Raw genomic sequence first — 21,743 nt, 5'->3', positions numbered from 1 at the left:
CCTTATAGGTAAGTAATGATAATTTGTAACTGATACGGAACTTAATAGGTAGCCAGTGCAGAGACTGTAAAATTGAGGTAATATGATCATATTTTCTTGACCTGGTAAGGACTCTAGCCGCTGCATTATGGACGACCTGTAGCTTGTTTATTGAAGAAGCAGGACAACCACCTAGAAGTGCATTACAATAGTCCAGTCTAGAGGTCATGAAAGCATGAACTAGCTTTTCTGCATCAGAAACAGATAACATGTTTCGTAGCTTGGCAATGTTTCTAAGATGGAAGAATGCAGTTTTTGTAACATTGGAAATATGATTTTCAAAAACAAAATTGCTGTCTAATATAACACCCAGATTTCTGACTGTAGAGGAAGTAACAGTACATCCGTCTAGCTGCAGATTGTAATCTACAAGATTCTGTGTAGTGTTTTTGGTCCAATAATTAATATCTCTGTCTTATCCAAATTTAATTGGAGAAAATTATTGGTCATCCAATCTTTTACATTTTTAACACACTCTGTTAGCTTAGATAATTGGGAAGTTTCATCTGGTCTCGTTGAGATATATAGCTGAGTATCATCAGCATAACAGTGGAAGCTAATTCCGTATTTTCTAATAATATTACCAAGGGGCAACATGTATATTGAAAACAGAAGGGGACCTAGGACGGATCCTTGTGGCACTCCATATTTTACTGGTGATAAATGAGATGACTCCCCATTTAAATAAACAAAATGGTAGCGATCGGACAGGTAGGATCTAAACCATCTTAGAGCCTGCCCTTGAATACCTGTATAGTTTTGTAATCGATCTATGAGTATGTCATGATCTATGGTGTCGAACGCAGCACTAAGATCAAGTAAGACTAGAAATGAGATGCAGCCTTGATCTGACACAAGAAGCAGGTCATTTGTAATTTTAACAAGTGCAGTTTCTGTGCTATGGTGGGGCCTAAAACCTGACTGAAATTCTTCATACAGATCATTTTTGTGCAGGAAGGTGCTCAATTGAGCAGACACAACTTTTTCTAAAATTTTAGACATAAATGGAAGATTTGAAATAGGCCTATAATTTGCCAGTACACTAGGATCTAGTTTTGGTTTCTTAATAAGAGGCTTGATAACCGCCAGCTTGAATGGTTTTGGGACGTGACCTAAAGATAACGACGAGTTAATGATATTGAGAAGCGGTTCTTCGGCTACAGGTAACAGCTCTTTTAGTAATTTAGTGGGTACAGGATCTAATAAACATGTTGTTGGTTTAGATACAGTGATAAGTTTATTTAGCTCTTCCTGTCCTATATTTGTAAAGCCCTGCAGTTTATTTTTGGGTGCGATGGATGAAACTGAAGTGTTAGACGCTGTAGAATCTACATTCGCTATTGTATTTCTAATGTTATCTATTTTATCAGTGAAGAAATTCATAAAGTCATTACTATTTAACGTTGGTGGAATATTTGAATCAGGTGGCGTCTGGTAATTTGTTAATTTAGCCACTGTGCTAAATAAAAACCTTGGATTGTTTTGGTTATTTTCTATGAGTTTGTGGATATGCTCTGCCCTAGCAGTTTTGACATACTGTGAATCATTTTCATTTTCTCTCTTGTTCCGAGGTCACCGTGGCCACCAGATCCAGTCTGTGTCCAGATCAGAGGGTCACTGCAGTCACCCGGATCCAGTACGTATCCAGACCAGATGCTGGATCAGCACCTAGAAAGGACCTCTACAGCCCTGAAAGACAGCGGAGACCAGGACAACTAGAGCCCCAGATACAGATCCCCTGTAAAGACCTTGTCTCAGAGGAGCACCAGGACAAGACCACAGGAAACAGATGATTCTTCTGCACAATCTGACTTTGCTGCAGTCTGGAATTGAACTACTGGTTTCGTCTGGTCAGAGGAGAACTGGCCCCCCAACTGAGCCTGGTTTCTCCCAAGGTTTTTTTCTCCATTCTGTCACCGATGGAGTTTCGGTTCCTTGCCGCTGTCGCCTCTGGCTTGCTTAGTTGGGGACACTTCATCTACAGCGATATCGTTGACTTGATTGCAAATAAATGCACAGACACTATTTAACTGAACAGAGATGACATCACTGAATTCAATGATGAACTGCCTTTAACTATCATTTTGCATTATTGACACTGTTTTCCTAATGAATGTTGTTCAGTTGCTTTGACACAATGTATTTTGTTTAAAGCGCTATATAAATAAAGGTGACTTGACTTGACTTGACATTATGAGACATATTCTCTCAGAGACGTCGAATCCACTTCATATGCTGATAATGGTAGCCTATATTCCTAAAAGTTTTAATGTAGGCCTACTCCCTTAATATTTCTCATGTGACCCGAACATAGGCTAATGGCTAAAATAAATAAATGAGAGAAGAAAAATAGGCTATTTCGTGTTTTTTTATATAACAACTTTTATTTTATTTTTTTTACCCGATGCTTGAAATAAAGCTTCTTTATTATTATGATAATCATCAAAGCTTGATGATTGCAGAGTTAATAATTTTAATTATAGGCCTATAATTCATTGTATAATAAACCTGCTTTGAAAGACCTTTTTAAAAACATTTTCAATGAGGAATAAGCTACCCTTACGAAAGGAAAATATATTTACCAATATATTTCTTAAAATATATTGTGATATATTGTAATATATTATTTTCCCTTTTTATTTTCTAATATATTATATATTTGAATACATTTAATAATATATTAATGATACACATATTATATAATATATTGCAAAATATACAAATGATTGCCGCTTTCAATATATTGCAATATATTGGAAAAAATAAATATATATAAGAATATATGCCTAATATATTACATGATATTTTCCAATATACTGCAATATGTTGTTTCATAAGGGTAGTCCAATCTTTATTATCCTCTCAGTGCGTCAGTAATGCGGTATGAAATTATTGCGGGACAAATGAATTGTAGCCTAATATTATTTCAATAATAAAAGTAATTTGAACTCTCTCACAACAGACACAGAAGAGAAGACAATGATTAATAAAGTCGTAGTTTTTGCTCTGTTTTGTTCAAAGCGCTATATAAATAAAGGTGACTTGACTTGACAACAAAATAGACCAGAACATAAAAAAATGAATAAAACAACAATAGAATAAAAGAGTAAATAATAGAATAGACCATAACTGAATAGAACAGGAAAAAAATAAAATAGAGCACAATAAAATTGAACCGAACATAATAGAACAGAACAGAAGAAAATAGAACCGAACAGACCACAGAATAGATAACAACTAAATACAACAAAACAGAATAGAATAGAACACAACAGAATAGAAACCAAAACTATATAGAACTGAATGGAATTGAACAGAAAAAAAAAATCAACAAAATACAACACAAAGAATAAAATATAACAACAGAATAGAATGAAAAAAGAATAGAACAGAAAACAAGAGAATAGAATAAAAGAGTAAATAGTAGAATAGATCACAAATTAATAGAACAGGAAAAAATCTAAATGGAACAAAATAGAATAGAACAGAATAGACTAGAAAAAAACAGAACCAAATAGAAGACAATAGAATAGAACAGAACAGAACAGAACATAATAGAATATGTCGTGTCTCACCGCGTACAGCGCGTCTTCGGCGCGCGTCATCTCGTCGCGCATCGCTCTGCATTTAAACTCCTGCAGGTTTTCGATGAACTCGCGCTCGTCCACCGCAGTGACGCTGAAGAGCGCGTCCGCACGCGTCCACCGCGCCGCCGAAGTACTGCTCCAGCTTCCTGTAGACGCGTCAGCATCGCTCCGCGGCGCGCTGGAGAACAGCAGCTCCCACCAAGATTTAGAAACACCCAACAGTTTGAAAACACCCACAACGGCCACTTTTGCTCTGCAGAGACCCAAGTCTTGCTTTTTTTTTTTATTAAATGCTTGTAGAAGATAACAGCAAAACACACAAAAAAACACAAAAACATTAACAACAGTCATTGTCATTACATTATAACCATACTCCAGAGACCCTCAGTTCCTTCAGTCTTTCAGTCCAGATTAATTGCCACGTCCTTAAACACAGCCACTGTTCTCATAGCTTTTGAGTTTTTAGATAACTCAATAGACTCAAAGTAATTCAAAGCTAGGATTCACATAACATTTGATAAAATCACAAATGTCACACCAAAAAGTTACTGTGAAAGAGCAGTTCCAAAATAAATGTAAAGTAGTTTCAGGCTTCTCTGAACAAAAAGAACATAAGGTATCAATGTCATTCTTAAGTCTTTTGAGAAAGCACTTATCTGGGTAACACCTATGAATTAATTTAAAGCTAATTTCTCTCGTTTTGTTAGTTATCAGGTATTTGTGAGGTAATGTCCAAACTTTTTTCCATGGAATATCACTTACAAAACCATTCCAATAAGAATTTACATAAGGCACAGAGACAGACTCCTCCTGAAACAAGACTCGAATTTTCTTATTGTTTTTGGATTTAGATGAAGAAAAGCATTGCTTACCTATAAATGTCTTACATAGATCCACTGAGCGACAAGGAAATGGAAAAGAAAATCCTTTATAAAGCATGATAACTCCTTGTGGCACTGCATCAGCCACGATGGCAAACTCCTTTGGAGTAACAGGAATTCTATGCTTTACCAAGAACTCAGAATAATTACAAATTGAACCATTTTGATTGAAAAGTTGAGATACAAAAATAATTCCATTATTAACCCAATTATCAAAGAAAAGAGATTTATGTTTATACAGTAGGTCCTTATTATTCCAAATTATATAAGAGTGAGGAGTAAAATTGTGTTTAAAGATGAGGGACCAAGCTAATAACATTTGCCTATGGAAAAGGGATAATTTAACAGGGATTTTCATTATGCTATAATTACAGGTTAATAAGAATTTCTAAACCCCCTATTTTGGAAAAAATAACATTAGGGATCAAATTCCAGATAGATGCAGGCTTATTGATGAAGTTTTTTATCGAGTTTATTTTAAAGGTGTGGTTTAAAGTAGTAAAGTCAAGAAAGTTTAACCCCCCCTTCTCAACAGTGTTCATAAGTACAGATTTTCTGACAAAATGAGTTTTAAACTTCCAAACAAAGTTGAGGAGCATGGTATCAATTTTTTTAAGAACGGCGGTGTCAACACTCAAAGAAAGAGCAGTGTATGTTAACCGTGACAAGCCCTCAGCTTTGGCTAGTAAAATTCTTCCCTTTAACGACAGATCTCGCTGGAGCCATATATAAAGTTTTTTCTGTGTAGACCCAAGTCTTGCTCCCACAGGCTCGACTACCGGAAGCGCGTCAGCTCCGGAAACAGCGGGCCGAGCTCCTCCCGGACGCCGCTCAGATGCGCGTGCACGTGCGTCAGCTGCGCGCTGGAGAACAGTTAATCAGAATACTTACCAAAATTTGCTCCTGTTCATGCTCACCTTCTCTGCAAGATTCGGTGGGTGATTCAGATTTCTCTTGGCACAGCGATTAGAAGAAGTACAGGTTGCTCACGTGACATCTACGTCATCAAGCTCAGTTTGAGTCTGCGCAGTACGCCCGACCCCCAGGAAGTGCGTGCTTCTAATTGACTTCACCTGTCTCAGTTGAATCTAATGGGGTCGCTGTGTCCGTTTCTTTTATGGTCTATGGTTATGAGACGTCATTGCGAACTTCCTTTCGATCTCGTTCCACTCCACGATGAATCTAAGTTTGTGGTTCTCGCTGTCATCAAAGGCGTTGTGTTTAACGGCGACCCATCTGTCGAGACTGTCCAGGCACTCACTGTCCGCGTCGCTCATCGCGTTTGTGTTCGTGTTGCACTTTCGCCGTCATCAGCTGTCGTCATCCGGTGGTCACGTGGCTGGAGAATTCCAGCTTCCAGCGCTGCGCAGGCCGATCGGCGGCTGACTTGAAGCAGTGCATGCCGGTTAGAAATTTTATCCGACTTGCCATTTACCATTAAAAAAAAAAAAAAAATACAAATAGAAAAAACATCTTCATCAGTTTGACAGCAGGTGCTGCAAATGCTCTCAACACAGCCAAATTTAAAGAATTGGGACTGCCTATGCATAGGACCCGGGATCTTGTGCAGCGCCCCTGGGTGTGAGTACTTGCAGTGTGTTGACAAATTGATGAAGTTGTTTTCTTAATTTGAAGGTGTTTTCTATTTGCAGCGTTGGGCTCTCTCGGCCACCCTAATTAGGAAATTTAGCGGAAAATTGAAAGAGATCCAAGCAACATTATGGCCCTTTGTGCCGAAACAAAACTTCATGTATGAAAGGTACAAATTCTTCTCTTGTGACCAAAATCAGGGCAAAACTTTTGATCAGTATTTAGCGGAGCTTCATTTTAAGTAAAACCTGTGACCTTGGCGACTTGCGCAAATCTCTGATAAGGGGAAAAATAGTCTGTGGCATTCCAGACAATTCAGTACCAGAGAGACTGCTGCGAGAGCAAGATCTTACGCTAGAGAAAGCAGCAAGCTTATGCAGAGCACCAGAGACTACTCGCACACAAGCAAAGAAATAAAACTAACAAGACAAAACAGTGCATGCACTCAAAAACATAAAGCCACCACTAAGTAAAAGTAAACAAGGAAAGATCTGATTTGAATAAATATGCATTTGTGGAAAGTGCGGCATCCGCCACAGACCCAGAATGTGTCCAGCATTTCGCAAAAACTTGCGATACGGCAAATGCAATCATTACGCAAGTAATGCTGCAAAACAAAAAATTACTGGAACTGAAGTAAACACTGTGGAAGAAAACACAGATTTTTTTTGTGTGGATTCAGTAAAAGTTTGCAGCAATAGCAGAGATGAAAGTATTGTACCATTAACAGTTAGTGGTACAATTGTGCCATTTAAACTGGACACAGGTGCCCAAGTCAATCTCATATCAGACAAAGAATATGAAACTCTCAGACAGAAGCCAAAAATAAACAGTCCAGATAACAGTCACAGGCTATACAGGAGAAGAGGTGCCAGTGAAAAGCAGCTGCAAAGCAAGCGTCCTGTACAAAGGGAAGCACCACAGAATACAGACGCTGGTTGTAAACAAAGAGGTACAGCCAATTTTAGGCTTAAAAACGTGTGCGATTGGACTTAAGGCGGGCGTACACGGTGCGAATTCGGAGGACGTAAGATCCTATGTCCACACACACGTCACGAGTTTATCTGAAAATCGTACGGATGAGGTAATATAGCTACAACATGATTGCCGAAGCAATCGCACGAAGTTGATAGGAGCATTAGGATTGAAGCAGCACTGCACAGAAAGATCACTGTATGACATTAAAGTAATGCGAGAGCGATAAGAGAGCACACGGATCCAATGCATTCGAATCACTCTCACTGTACTTTGATGTCATACAAGTGATCTTTCTGTGCAGCTGCTTCAGGTCAAACGCGCCTAATATAACTGCTCTCCTTCTCTCATAACTGCATATAAAATATTGATATGAGCCGTGACTGTTTCCTAAACATACAGGTTCTTATTCAGCATCAGGAAACCGGGATGTCTGATCACCCTAGTGTGTGTGTGTGTGTGTGTGTGTGTGTGTGTGTGTGTGTTCTTGTATATGGTTTATAGGGACACAAATATCTATAATGACATGGGTATTACAATGTAAACATGGTTTATTAGGACACTTCCTGTGCCCTCGTAAACCAAACGGCTTAAGAAAATAGTAAAGGGTGTTTAATTGAAATTTTAAACATGCATTTTTCCGTGATGGATAGAGGTAGTGTATGGGGATAGAATGTCAATAGTACACATTCGCCGTGGCGCTGCTATCTTCGTCTTTCTTCTTCTGTGGTTTTTCGTGATTGGGCAACTTCAGATCAACAAATCGGCTCGTTAAACTGCACACGTCACGAATTCAAACCGATAGCTCACAAACTTTTTAGACATGTTTAAAAATGATCAGGAGGTCGGGAACTGCTCGTAAGGCACTCTGCTCTGCTCGTAATCGCACACGATCCGAGCCGAGACCATAAGAGCACACACGATTTCCACAGGATTGAAAAAAATCGCATGCGAAAAATTGCACAGTGTACGCCCGCCTTTAGCCACAAAGACTTTCTTTAATGTGCATAAGGACACAGGCAACGAAACACTCCTCAATTAATTTAGAGGCACCAAGTGGCACCAGTCATTCATGCATGTCGAAAGGTTCCCTTTGTTTTAAGAGGAAAGCTTAAAGAAGAACTACTTTCCATGGAGAAACTGACTCTCGAAAAAAAAAACTGTCATCAAGACTCTGCACCTTCAAGGACACTGAGGACACATACAGGTTTCTGAGGTTAACATATGGCATACTCTCAGCTCCAAAGGTATATCACAAAACCATCAGAATGATCTACGAACACATACAAGGCATGGAAACAATCATAGTCTATGTTGCAACCAAAGAGGAGCACGACACCAGACTCCGAGAGGTAGTTAAAGTGACTCGTAAAGTCAGTCTGAAGCTCAACAAAGACAAATGTGAATTTGGAATGAAATCAAATGGATGTAGTCACATGAACAAGAAACCTGCTGGAAAACCTTGAAAAACATTCTGACAGCAGAACCAGTGCTAAAGTTCTATGATCCAGAAAGATGCATAAGAATTTCATCTGATGCATCACTGTACGGTTGGGAGCTGTGTTACTCCAGCAGTATGATGATGTATGACAGCCAGAGCACTATCTGCTACAGAAACAAGAAAGAATTGCTAGCCATTACATATGCATCCATCTATTTGTATATGTACAATCCTTCACTGTAGAGACTGATTATAAACCACTGGTTCCCATCATGGCCAAGTCGCTGAATGATTGTCCCCTAATAATACAGAGAATGCTCATCAGGCTACAAAAATATGATGCAAATTGAATCTGCACACCAGGCAAGTACATGCTCACAGCAGACACACTGTCTTGTGCTGAAGATAGACAAGAGGAAAGAGAAACCTGTGCTACAGAAATCAAAGCTTACATGGAGACGGATGTAGCCTCGCTCCCAGATCAAACAGGAGACGGACGGATGAAACAATGAAAGAACTGAAGGTGGCTACTCAGCAAGGATGGCTGGAAGATGTCCTGTCAGAATTAGGGATTTCTGGGCTTGCAGATCAGAGTTTACGGTTGTAGATGGCATAATCTTCAAAGGCAGTAAATTCGTCATCCCAGTGAGCCTAAGGAAATAAATGCTAAAAAAAAAAATCTATGAAGGGCACCTTGGAAAAGAAAAGTGCAAAAGGAGAGCAAGGGAAGTGATGTATTGGCCAAGGATTAATCTGGACATTTCACAGGTGACAGCTACATGCAAGCTTTGTTTAACCTTCAGGCCCAGACCTCTTCTTCCTCATCCTGTAACAAGATGACTTTACTACAAGGTTGGAGCAGATTTATTTGACTGTGATGGGAAGAGTCACATTGTGGTAACTGACTTCTAGCAAAGCAGTCATTGACTTCATGAAATCCACGTTCGCTCGCCATTGGTGTCCCCTGTGTAGTGTTTAGACAATGGACCTCAGTTTTCTAGTAGTGAATTCAAGAAGTTTTCAGAGGAATGGGGTTTTCGCCATGATACATCCAGTACAAATTACCCCAGATCAAATGGACTGGCAGAAAATGCTTTGAAAATAGTGACAGGACTCGAAATGCTGGTAATCTTTAATCTTTCACAGGAGTCTCATGATCTACAGAAGTGCACCACTGGAGAATGGGTTGTCCCCAGCTCATATGCTCTTGGGTAGAAGAATTCGAACAAATTTGCCCATTAGAGAGGATCTTCTGGACACTGAAAAGCTTTAAACGGAAAACAAAAATCAAACAAAAGAGACTGTATGACAGAAAAACGAAACCACTGACCATCAGTCACCATAAAAATAAGGAACCACAATATGTGGTCTCAGCAGGACAAGGTGGAAAAACAAGTGTCTCAAAGATCTTATGAGGTTTTGACGGATGACAGATCAACACTGTAGCGGAACAGAATTGATTTATGTCCTAAGCAAAGCTCTGAGACCAAGATACAGGATCCAACAACAACAACAACAGCGACAGCAACTTCTGAGTAGAGACAGTACCAGAGCCAGCGAATGAACAAGAACCAAAAAGAAACTTTAACCCTCCAGAAAGACTGATTGAAGTTATGTGAAATGTTGAGTTGGGTTACAGGGGACTTTTTAGTATCTTTGGTAAAAAGAGAAAAGTTAGTAAAATCAGTTAATAGATATTCAAACTTATATTGCCTTTGAATATTGTTGTTGCTGTTGAGACTTACAATACAAAATCAAAGAAGAAGTGTTATTTAATTTCTTTATATATATCTATATATAAAGTATATATAAAGTTTCTTCTCTCTTTAGGGGAGAGATGTGTTGTTCTGCATGGTAGTTTTTAAGTGGTGTGTCCAGGGGCAGGGGTCAAAGGGAGAAATAAAGATGTGGACAGGGTTAAAGGATGACTGTGTTCGGTTCAGTCTGAAAGCATAAGAAAAGCAGATGTGTCAAAACCAATTACACCAATTTTAGAGAATCAATTTGAAGAATATTATTGAAGCTGGTGTGGGTTTATATGATTTGGGTGAAAAATGAACCGAAAATGTGTCTAAATTAAAGTGTAAATATAAACAATATATTTAAATGAAACTTTACATCTGAGTTTATATTTAGATAGTGGCACCGACTGAAGAACCGAATCCGTTAAACTGTAAAATGAAGCGCTAGGGTGAATGTATTTACAGTAAAGCAGTGCTGTTTGTGTCGTGAGGGGGGGGGGGCTTCGAGCTGATATTCGATCCGTCGAGCTATATTTATCTGCTCGGAGCTCGATGCGCATGCGCAGAAACACACTCACCGACACCGAACACACCGACAACCAGCAGGTATTGAACTGCTTTTACTACTCCGATGATTTTAGTTTGAAACAAAATACAAGAAAACAAGTCTGCTTAGGTGATTTTATGAGTGTGATGCCATGGTTGGTGTGTGTGTATGAGTGTGAGAGTGTATGAGTAGGTACGTGTGTGTGACCTGTGGGCAAATTTTCTATTTTGACTATATTCTTGTAGAAAACCTCATCTTACTTTTTCTAAATTTATATTACGGTTAGTTGTAGTCCAAAGTCATTAAAAACTGTTTGTTTGTTTTTTCAAATGACCTTTCCAAGCCAAATCTTGTTCTACATACAGCATCAATACAATAATACCACAACATAATAAGCAAGACATAAATAGACATTAGTGTACAGACAGTGAACATGAATGGTGTGTTTCTGTGGGAGGCGTCAGTATGGACGTGTTTGAGGTCAGAGGTCGTCTGGACGTGATCACGGAGGAGCTGACGGCGAGTGAGGAGGAGGAGGAGGAGGCCACTGATGAAGATGTGTTAGTGCAGGGCTCCACTGATGTCTCCACACACACGCAGCAGATGAAGGTGAGCACAGATTCACTAACACCTGACCGATCGTCTGCGGTGTGTGACAGAGCTGTGCTTCCAGGAGCAGCTGAACAAGCGCAGGAGCAAACTGAGCCAGAAGATCGTCCAGATGGAGAACTTCGCCAGTAACCTGGAGGAGATCTTCATCACGGTGGAGGTTTGGACTCATGCTTCGTCTTCGCTGTGAATGGCTTTCAGGTGATGATTCACGCCACACGTGTGTCTGCAGGAGAACTTCGGCCGGCAGGAGCAGAATCTGGAGCAGCACTATCATGAAGTTCTGCAGACGCTGTCTCAGAGGAACGAGGCACGAGCAGCCGCTCTGGACGAGCAGAAGAACAGCAAGCTGGAGTGTTTGTACGGTCAGCTGCTGCGGTGCGGCCAAACCCTGGACGCCTCCAAAGAGCTGATCGAGAGCGCACAGGAGCTCCACCGCAGACCAGACAAACACGGCTTCCTGCAGGTCAGAGACACTCTTTCAGTCTCATTAGAGCTTCGTGAACTCAAACACTGTTCGATCTGACTGCTGTGGCGTGTTTGACCCGCCTCCCTCTCTGATTGACAGGCTGTCATGCCAGTAATGAAGAGGTGAGTAGATGCAGTGTGTGGTTTGTCTAACAGTCATCATGTACTCATCCTGTGAGGATGATCATGATGCTCTTTTCATACAGCGAGTGGATGTTGATGTTCACATCTGCTGCGTCATGATTGTTCACCAAACACCTGAGAACCAGGAACATTTGTACAGTTTGTAAATCTGATCAGCTTCTGAAGTGCTCATCCTCCGTTTGGTTGTACAGTGGAAGAGCTATAGTCCCAGTACACAGTAAATCAGTGATATAATAATTCATTATACTTACATTGTTATTTAATTGGACACTTTGTCCATCAGACCTGAGCACTAACTGCTAACCCTAGAAGACGTGAGGGACAGATGTTAGCGCTCATACTGATGTGAAGTCCGAGGGAATCTGGGATGTTCTGTGATGTTGTGTCCAATCAGAGTGGAGCAGTTCGCCGGAGAGGAAGTGGATCTGAAGCTGGGAGTGTCTCTGGACTTCGAGGTGCTGACCACAGATCTGTCCGATGTCAGACAGATGATGGACTCCATTAATGTGCTTCCAGGTCAGATTCCTAGTCACAATAAGAAAAATGATGTGACTGTCTCAAGTCATGTGACTTATAATTGAATAAGGGAGGAACTTTATTTTTGCAGTTTTCAGTTTTTGGGAATGTACAGAGTGTAAATGATGCTCTTGACAGTGTTTAACACTAACTCACATGAAAAGGCTCGTAGTTGTCTGATCATTGAAGCGGAGACTCTCTTATGGCTTCATTAATTCAGCTGTTGTTTAAAGGGCTCGTATGATTGTGATTCCTGGCCTGCAGCAGAACCAGTGCTAGAGTTATAACGCATTATAATGCATGTCAGTCTGCATGCAATACACTCTTTCTGCCTTGAACAACAACACGCTTCATGCAAATCTGTTCAGCTTCAGACAATTAACATGCAGCAAAGGAAAAAAACTGACTTTATAATATGAGCCCTTTAACCCTTTCAGTCAGCAGGTTGTACAGGTGTGTTTGACTCGTGTGTGTGTGTGTGTGTGTGTGTGTGTGTAGCTCCGTCGGCTCCGGTCATGAATCCTCAGATCGCTAACTCTGCCACAGACACGTCGCTGCACGTGTGCTGGAGTCTGTTCTCGGACGACACCGTGGAGTTTTACGAGCTTTACTGGCGTCTGATCTCTGATGACTACACTATGGAGACGCCGCAGGAGGGTAAACGCATCATTCACTACCCAAACCAGTTAAACACGAACCCCACTGGTCAGCTCAACACGTCTTCACCCGTCAGAACAGACTTAAACCCAGTGGCAGCAAACAGTGATGCTCAAACTATCAGGATCTGAAGCAGCTCTGTGATGAGGTTAGGTCAGAGTTAGGGGTTAGACCAGGGCTCATTAAGGTCTGAAGTGTGTGTGTGTGTGTGTGTGTGTGTGCAGTGTCTCAGCTGAAGGTGAAGGAGACACACTGCACCGTGTCCAGTCTGCTTCCGAACGCTCAGTACGAGCTCTGGGTCACAGCCACCAACACCACGGGCATCAGTCCGGCCAGCGAGAGAGCCGTCTACATGACAGGTGTGTGCCGCTCCCCTGCAGGACTGCTGTGGTCCACGAGTGTGTAACGCTGTGTGTGTGTGTGTGTGTAGTTCCATCTCCTCCGGTTCTCAAGCCTCGGCAGTGTGTGAGCAGCCTGAGCGCGGCGCTGATCCGCTGGGACTCTGGGAACACCGACCCGGTGGAGTCTTACACGCTGGAGTTCAGAGAGACCGGCACAGACGGCTCCGGGACCGAGTCAGTGAGCTCCACACACATTACACACACATCAGAACGAGTGGATCGGTCATCACACACTAACCCTCACATCACCCTGACCTTCTGCTCATGCAGGACACGCTTCGACTGTCCACATCACAAACCTTCAAACTGCAGAAAGAACAGAAATAGTGTGAAATTAAGAAATAATAAGGGAAGTCGTGGCCTAATGGTTAGAGAGTCGGACTCCCAATCGAAAGGTTGTGAGTTCGAGTCCCGGGCCGGCAGGAATTGTGGGTGGGGGGAGTGCATGTACAGTTCTCTCTCCACCTTCAATACCACGACTTAGGTGCCCTTGAGCAAGGCATCGAACCCCCAACTGCTCCCCGGGCGCCGCAGCATAAATGATGAACACTGCTCCGGGTGTGTGCTCACAGTGTGTGTGTGTGTGTTCACTGCTCCGGGTGTGTGTGTGTGTGCACATATGAAGTATCCAGCCATGTAATATGAAGAACTCAAGAAACAAGAAACACTGTAGATAGGACAGTAGACACTGTTTGATCCGGGCGACCTCTGCACGAGACGTGATGCATGAAGAAGCGGTCCATCACCGCTTTCATCGTATCACGTTGCACATCTCGTAGTTTTTTGTTACATGGCTGGATTCTCTCTGGAACGCACTCGTATACACAGACAGACAGCCCAAACGTCCTGGTGTTGTTCCCGCTTAATGACATTCATATCATCAATAAAAACTTAAGGGTACTCTTGTAATAAAGTAGCAGTGGCTGGGATACATTTTAAATATCAATTCCATTTTTAAAAATCTAATCATGTTTACATGAAAGAAGCCGCTCCAAGCAGGTCATGCCAAATCATCAACAATCAAATCCATCTGACAGAGTTAGAGACACACGGAGAGCAGGCCCCAGATCTTTGATTAAACCCTGGTTCACGCCGAAGTTTATTCTACCCTAAAGTTACCCACTTAGATATGAATGAACCAACCACAGTTTATCAGAAATAGTTCATACCACAATAACAGTGGTAGAAGAAAAAATCATTTAAATAATAGTACAAACCATCAGAGAGACGAGGTCAGAATATCTGTCCTGACTCTTTCACTAACCTTAAAGCAGAATAACAGCGCGGCTGGTGGGAAACGGCTAACACAACCTCAAAGATTTGATCCCAGTGAAGCGCTCGCTGTAGAGTTTATGGGCTGGTTTTGGACATCCATCTGTCATAGTGAGAATGATTGTTCCCATCTCTTGTTCAGGTCCATCGTGGCGATCCCATCCTGCGAGTGTTTGCTGCAGCTGCAGCCGCAGAAGATCTACATCCTCCACGTCAGAGCCGTGAACATCGGCGGCCCGAGCGACCGGAGCGAACCCGTCCACATCTCCACCACAGGTCCTGACTCACCTGACCTTCAGCCGGTGCACACAGGGTGTGTGTGTGTGTGTGTGACGTCTGTGTTTGTTTACAGGTACATTCTTCCACCTGCTGGAAGACACGGCGCACCCGAGTCTGTCTCTGTCAGCCGACGGCCTCACCATGTTCTACCTGGATGAAGATCTTCCCATCAGTCACATGACCTTCAGTGACAACACCTTCAACAGGTGAGCAGCAGCGTGCGCTCCAGTCTTGTGGCAGCGGTGTAACGCCGTGTCTCTCGCAGGTGTGTGGCGGTTCTGGGCGACCTGGTGCCCGTCAGAGGACAGTATTACTGGGAGATCGAGGTGGACGAGGGCGCAGAGTTTCGTGTGGGCGTGGCGTATGAGGACACACAGCGTAACTCATACCTGGGCGGGAACAACACGTCCTGGTGCATGAGACACATCCTCACACCGTCCAGGTGCGCACACCAGCTCCGAGACGCTGAACCACAGCGAACCGTTAAAGCATTCAAAGTGTATTTCTCTTGAAATGTGGGCAGAAGCATTAAAACATTTAAATAATTGTGGTGTGCAATGCAGTCGCTCTTCCAAAAAAAAAAAAAAGTAAAGTCACAGGTAAAGTCTGTGATTGAACTGCAGTGCGTCACAAATCTGCCTGAATCAGAAACCAGAATCATCGATGTGAGCATGACACCTAGTGTTTACAGATGAGTTGAACAGTTTCTGATAACAGAAACATCAAGCTGAATATTGTACATTAGATTACATTATGAAAACTGCATTAACTAATGTTAATATAAAGTGACAGCATCAGGCACCTGTGGATATTACGGTGTAAATAAGTGGAGACGGCCTGAATCTACAGTGAGACGAGAGTCCAGCTGAACCTGCTCCTCTCTCTTCTTCAGGCACAAGTACGAGTTCCTGCACAGCGGCTGGACGCCGGACATACGCATCACGGTGCAGCCGCTGCGGATCGGTGTGTTCCTGGATTATTCCCGTGGGATCCTGTCCTTCTACAACGCAGCGCTGCGGCAGCATCTCTACACCTTCAGCTGTCACTTCCTGCACTACGTTCAGCCGTGTTTGGCTCTGGATAACCCCGGAGCGCTGACGCTCCGCACCGGGATGACTGCGCCAGCATACATCACACCGTGACCCGCTGCTTAAACACAGTATGAGCAGATCTGAGCTGATTCTAGAGCTGAATAAACCAGACGCAGCATCTGTGTGGTGTTTATCTCTTTATTCCATAGGAACAGTTGCACATCAGTCCTGTGTAAAATAAAACTTAATCAAATAAAAAGTCTGTGCTGCTGCAGTCCTGTGTTCAGAGCCTTAGCTCTTATTCCCGCTGCGCATGCGCTCCTCCTCCTCGTCTGAGGAATCTCCTCCGTAAGGAACGAGTCCAGAGGAGCTGCTGGGAGCTTCTGCAGTCTTCATCATCTTCATCATCAGCTGCTCTTCATCTGCAGAGATCACACACTTCATCAGCTTCTTCACTTCAGGTTCAGCAATACAAGTGTGTGTGTGTGAGTGTGTGTGTGTGTGTGTGTATAGACACCTGTGTGTATGTGTGTGTGTATCAGTGTGTGTGTGTGTGTGTGTGTGTGTGTGTGTGTGTGTGTGTGTGTCTGTGTGTGTGTGTGTGTGTAGACACCTGTGTGTGTGTGTGTGTGTGTGTGTCTGTGTGTGTGTCTGTGTGTGTGTGTGTGTATAGACACCTGTGTGTGTGTGTGTCTGTGTGTGTGTGTGTGTATAGACACCTGTGTGTGTGTGTTTGTTTTTATTACATAGTGGGGTCCTCAACACGTTAGCACACTCACATAGTGGGGACCGAAAACATAGTGGGGACCAAATCCCCGGTCCCCACAATGTTTTGCTTGTAATCGGCTCAGGAGGCGGTGCTGATATGGCTAGTACAGTTTTTTTCTTGATCCCCTCCATGAACAAAAACCGGATTTCTGTGTGTGAGTGTGTGTGGCTGCGCTGCTCTACAGCGCCCCTGTAGCCGGGTCGCGGAACTGCACCTCTACACACACACATGACGTAATATATGAAGGTACACATTTTTTTCAACTGCTCTTGCGCAAGTCGCTTAATTAAACGACAAAACCAACTTTAAACAGTGTCTGTCAACGGGAAAAGTACATTCTTACAGGTAATTAACCTACTTATTGAATTATGTAATATAATATTAACAAATAAACATCACAAATTCGAATTATTTTAAGTATGTTTATGTGATGGAGTTTTCTAATGCGATTAATTAACGTTAAAGGTTTTATCAGAATCAGAATCTTTGAATGTGGCGAATGAACTATTGATAAACTTAAATTTCACGTCGTTATATAATTGAAAGTGTTTACTTGTGCGTGTAACTGGTATTGTAAAGTGTTATAAAGTGCGGCGTGGCGGGAGATTGTGAGACCGCGTGACCTCTCTGAGTCACTGGAACCGGAGGAGCGACTTGAGGCAGCCTGTTGAGATGAGACCGAGAAGAATAAAACCGTTAAAAGAAGCGGAAGATCATGTTCTCCGTTGCATCGACAAGACCGACGCACTGGAGGCCAAACACATAAACGATTATAAAGGTAGGTTTGTAAAGAACTTAGATGTTGTCGTGACTGATTGTGATTAGCACTATGGCGCTCCCCACATGATGCGGGAAATATAAATATATTTCATGGCCATGAATAGGAAGTCTTCCACGAATGAATTGTGAAACTGCTAACACCAGGGAATAAAACAGCAAATCGTGGCCACGAATAAACAAGGCAGCGAATGATTTCTTATTTTTGTTACCACGATATAGCAAAGAGCCTATAAGTTAGTACTGAATAGTAAAGCCTAGGTAACGTATTGCTAGCAAGACTGGGTTTCTGAATTGGCAACGTTATGAGTGGTAAATTTACAGTAATCACATACGTTTTAACTATGATTTAAGTGGTTTAAAAACACTAAATATTGATTATATGAACCATGATTATTTTATGGGATCTGGGTCCATTGGGATATAAAGGATATTGTGTTTGTTTGTTTTAGCAGTTTTAAATTGCTCTTTGTGATAGTATCTAAATTAATGAAAGAAATAAGCATGAACTATGAAAGAATGTTGAATACATTGGTTAAACTATTAAAAAGCATAAAAGTTGTTTACAGTTGGCTAACCATCAATTTATTAGTTACAGGTCTACAAGGAATTGTATCAACAATTGTATTTACCCCCTTTTTTCAGGTCGTGGAGTGTTTGCCTTAATTCCTTTTATTAAAGGAGATTTTGTTGTCGAATATAGGGGTGAAATGATCACCTTAATTGAAGCCGAACAAAGAAGAGAGGCCAATCAAGAATTTTTTTTTATGTTTGACTTCATCTGGCAGAACAAGAAGTGGAGGTAGTTGTTTTTTGTTTGAATACATTTGAAAATTTACAGAAAAAAAAAGTAATTTTCATTTTGTTCAAATCCAAATTTTTCTTGTTGTAGTTTGTTAGGCTAAATGATCAATTTTTGTTTCCTGAAGCATTGATGCAACTCATGAGGATGGCACCCTTGGCCGCCTTATAAATGATGATCACATAAACCCAAATTGTACAATGAAAAGGATTATCGTTGAGGGAAAACCCTGTTTGTGCCTATTCGCTGCAAGAGATATCATTCCTGGAGAGGAACTCACATATGACTATGGAGGAAGTCACTGGCCTTGGAGAAAGGTTTGGCAAAATTTATTTTACTACTTTTATAATTTGTACAGTAGAGGAAATGGAAAGTTTCTAATTAAAGACCCAGTATGTGCATTTTTTTTTAGATTAAAATATATAAATAAATTACTAGAACAATGCTATATATTTTTGTTGACCTCCATACATTATCCCTAATGTTTCCAAGAATGTTTGAAACCAAAAGAAATCAGTTATTTTAACCAGTGTAGTGGTGTCATTGCATCACCTGTCAACAATGTCATACCTGCATGGAAACGTCAAATAACTTTTTTTTTCTTTTTGTGGTAATACAAATTTATCTAAGGGAATAAAAGCCTTTACAAAGGCTTAAAATACATATATAACAGCAATGAGGCAATAAAAATTTTGGTTCAATCAAGGATCAAAGCAAGTTATATAGTTTTATTGAACAAAAATGTTAGAATACATAATGTAATATTTAAAAAATATATAATCATAACTTAAAGGGATACTCCACCCCAAAATGAAATTTTTGTCATTACCATTGGTACAATGTTGTTCCAAACCTTTAAAAGCTCTGTTCATCTTCAGAAAATAATTTAAGATACATTTTATAATAAATCCGGGAGTCTTGTGACTGTCCCATTGACTGCCTGGTAAATAACAGCATCAGGGTCCAGAAAAGTTTGAAAGACATCCTCAGAGTACTCCATCTGCCATCAGTGGTTCAACCTGAATGCTAGGAAGTGACAAGGATTTCCTCTAAAATGTCTTAAATTGTGTTCCAAAGACGAAAAAAGCTTTTATAAGTCTGGAACGGCATGGGGGTAATTGATTAATTACTAAATTTTCATTTTGGGTTGGAGCATCCCTTTAAGTGTACTATCCCCCAGTTTCACAGACAAGGTTTAAGCCTATAGTAACAGAAATAAGATAAGGAAATCCTTTAAAGTACTTGTTTTGCGAGTACATGTTCGGTGCTATATGCACGGCTTGCAGCCAAAGTCCTTTAATAGTCTTTGTTGCAGCGCTTAAGTTAAAATACTGAATGTGATTTAATAAAATGATATGTTAAAATGTGTGCTTATTCTGTGGACATAACCCCGGTAACGCTCATCTGTTTTCAATGCAGCTGTAATAAAAGTATACAGAATATGTAACTTAATCAAATAAATGAATATATAGGCTACAACCAACTGTATTTGGTGTTTTGTGCCCAATAATTTTTTATTTTATTTTTTTTAAGGTCATTACATTTTGGGCACAAAAAAAACAAATACAGTTGGTAAATAATAAAATAAATAATAGTATCAGAATACATTTTAACTGATAAGAGGAACACACATTTAACTCATGACTCATAGACTGCTTTTGATTTACAGTTAGTGCTGTCATAAAATTACGATTATGTGTGCACATTAAATTATCCTGACTCATTGAGCCTGGCTCAAATTAGTGAGACTGCGTGAGCTTAAATTGTCGTTTATGAAACAGCTTTAGTCCCAATTGATTTGTTAGGTTATTTCAAGTCAGATTTTGGACTTTAATCACCACTTTTCTTAGCATCTTTTATAAAACAGCCCCCCCCCCGCATTGTCTTTTCTGTTGATGTGTTGTCAGTTTTCTCTTTGCTTTGCGATTGTATTTTTTTACTGCTTCAGAACGTGTGTAGTGTGAGGGGCATTGTTTGTCATCCATAGCAACAGTAACTAAGGGTGGGCAGGTATTGCGAGTGGTCAATTGAACTGTGGCCTAATTCTGGTTTAGTCTAAGCTCTGTCTGTGAAACTGGCCTAAGTTTTATACAATCCTTATTTAATATTGTCTAACAACAATTAATTCAAATGTTCACTTGATCATTAACATTTGGCTATTTCTTTACAATAGAATTGCTACAGCTACTGTCACTTCTTGAACAAGAACATGTGGACATCAAAACATGCAAACTGCTTTAATTTAGTTTTTTTCAACGTGATGAATTTTCTATGAGCAGAATATTTAGGAAGATAATGTATTGTCCTGTGTTAGTGTAGGTTTAATTTATCTTTTATTTAATGGAATAGCAGCCTTAGTGAATTCACAATAGCACTTTGCTAAAGTAAGAGTTTTAAATGGTTTAAATGCATAGTGCAGCCTTAGGAAGTGGTTTAAAGCGTTTCATGGATTCTCATCCATGGAATGCACCACTTCGGATATTTTGCCAGTTAATCAACAGTTAAAATAGTAATCATACATTTTTAAAATGGAGTACTCCTTATGTAATCATGACATCCCTTCTGCCTATCAGTCTTTCTTTTCTTTTGTCTGTCTCTGTCGGTCGGTCTGTCTATTAATTTATTACATGTGGTTTTGACTTGGGAAAGTCTTGCACACTGTTTCCAGTGTAATGTACGTAGTGGGGACCTGTAGTTTTAGGAAAGCCATACAAACCCTATGGTACCAAATACACACATTTCACAGGTTTAGCATAGTGGGGACCTTGTCTAATAAGTGATGACTTGTAACTATTTTTTAAACAACTTTAGCCTCCATGCAATGATGATGACAACATGACAGACATAGAGAACTGCTCTGAGGATTCTGTAACTACTGCAGGCACTTCACGATTCACAGCTGAGGTATGTGTATTTATTATCTCTCTCTGTGTCTTTGTCTCTTTATCTGTCTGTGTCTGTCCATCTGTGTCGGTCTCTTTATCTGTCTGTATTTCTGTCAGTCTCTCTGTCTGTCTGTGCCTGTCTCTGTCTGTGTTGGTCTCTTTTATCTGTCTGTCAGTCTCTTTATCTGTCTGTCTGTCTGTGTCGGTCTCTTTTATCTGTCTGTCTGTATGTCTGTGTCAGTCTCTTTATCTGTCTGTGCCTGTCTGTGTCGGTCTCTTTTATCTGTCTGTATTTCTGTCAGTCTCTCTGTCTGTCTGTGCCTGTCTCTGT

At 40.9% G+C, this 21,743-nt stretch overlaps 2 protein-coding genes across 7 annotated transcripts in view; one reads left to right on the top strand and one right to left on the bottom strand.

Annotated features, from left to right (window-relative positions):
* Positions 1 to 10,733: 10,733 nt before the first annotated feature.
* LOC132136732 (fibronectin type III and SPRY domain-containing protein 2) lies at positions 10,734 to 16,290 on the top strand. 3 transcript variants are annotated; one of them, XM_059547346.1, is made up of 13 exons: positions 10,734 to 10,861; positions 11,260 to 11,411; positions 11,482 to 11,571; positions 11,644 to 11,877; positions 11,980 to 12,002; positions 12,418 to 12,539; positions 13,038 to 13,196; positions 13,421 to 13,555; positions 13,627 to 13,771; positions 15,012 to 15,145; positions 15,222 to 15,354; positions 15,414 to 15,590; positions 16,041 to 16,290. In XM_059547346.1, the coding sequence occupies exons 2-13, from the start codon at positions 11,268 to 11,270 to the stop codon at positions 16,288 to 16,290; spliced, it is 1,746 nt and encodes a 581-aa protein (XP_059403329.1). In that variant the 5' UTR covers positions 10,734 to 10,861; positions 11,260 to 11,267. The 3 variants fall into 3 exon arrangements, with proteins under 3 accessions (XP_059403329.1, XP_059403327.1, XP_059403328.1); XM_059547344.1 differs by having other exon boundaries at positions 11,476 to 11,571; XM_059547345.1 differs by having other exon boundaries at positions 10,786 to 10,861; positions 11,267 to 11,411; positions 11,476 to 11,571.
* A 75-nt stretch (positions 16,291 to 16,365) lies between these two features.
* Positions 16,366 to 21,743, bottom strand: part of LOC132136733 (KH homology domain-containing protein 4-like) — a 38,497-nt gene continuing 33,119 nt past the window's right edge. For all 4 annotated transcript variants that reach the window (XM_059547348.1, XM_059547349.1, XM_059547350.1 and 1 more), the window contains exon 14: positions 16,366 to 16,601. In XM_059547348.1, the coding sequence (XP_059403331.1) occupies positions 16,471 to 16,601 (131 nt within the window). In that variant the 3' untranslated portion in view covers positions 16,366 to 16,470. The remainder of the gene's footprint in view (positions 16,602 to 21,743) is intronic.

This window comes from Carassius carassius, unplaced genomic scaffold (assembly GCF_963082965.1).
Source record: "Carassius carassius unplaced genomic scaffold, fCarCar2.1 SCAFFOLD_65, whole genome shotgun sequence".
NCBI classification, from domain to species: domain Eukaryota; kingdom Metazoa; phylum Chordata; class Actinopteri; order Cypriniformes; family Cyprinidae; genus Carassius; species Carassius carassius.
This window is presented reverse-complemented; position numbering and strand designations above follow the sequence as displayed.

Excerpts from the sequence above, each read along its gene's own strand:
- LOC132136732 (XM_059547344.1), top strand. The coding sequence starts at position 11,268 with ATGGACGTGTTTGAGGTCAGAGGTCGTCTGGACGTGATCACGGAGGAG. Across the intron at positions 15,146-15,221 it reads CGTCCACATCTCCACCACAG|GTACATTCTTCCACCTGCTG; the intron begins GTCCTGACTCAC and ends GTTTGTTTACAG. Across the intron at positions 15,591-16,040 it reads CACATCCTCACACCGTCCAG|GCACAAGTACGAGTTCCTGC; the intron begins GTGCGCACACCA and ends TCTCTTCTTCAG.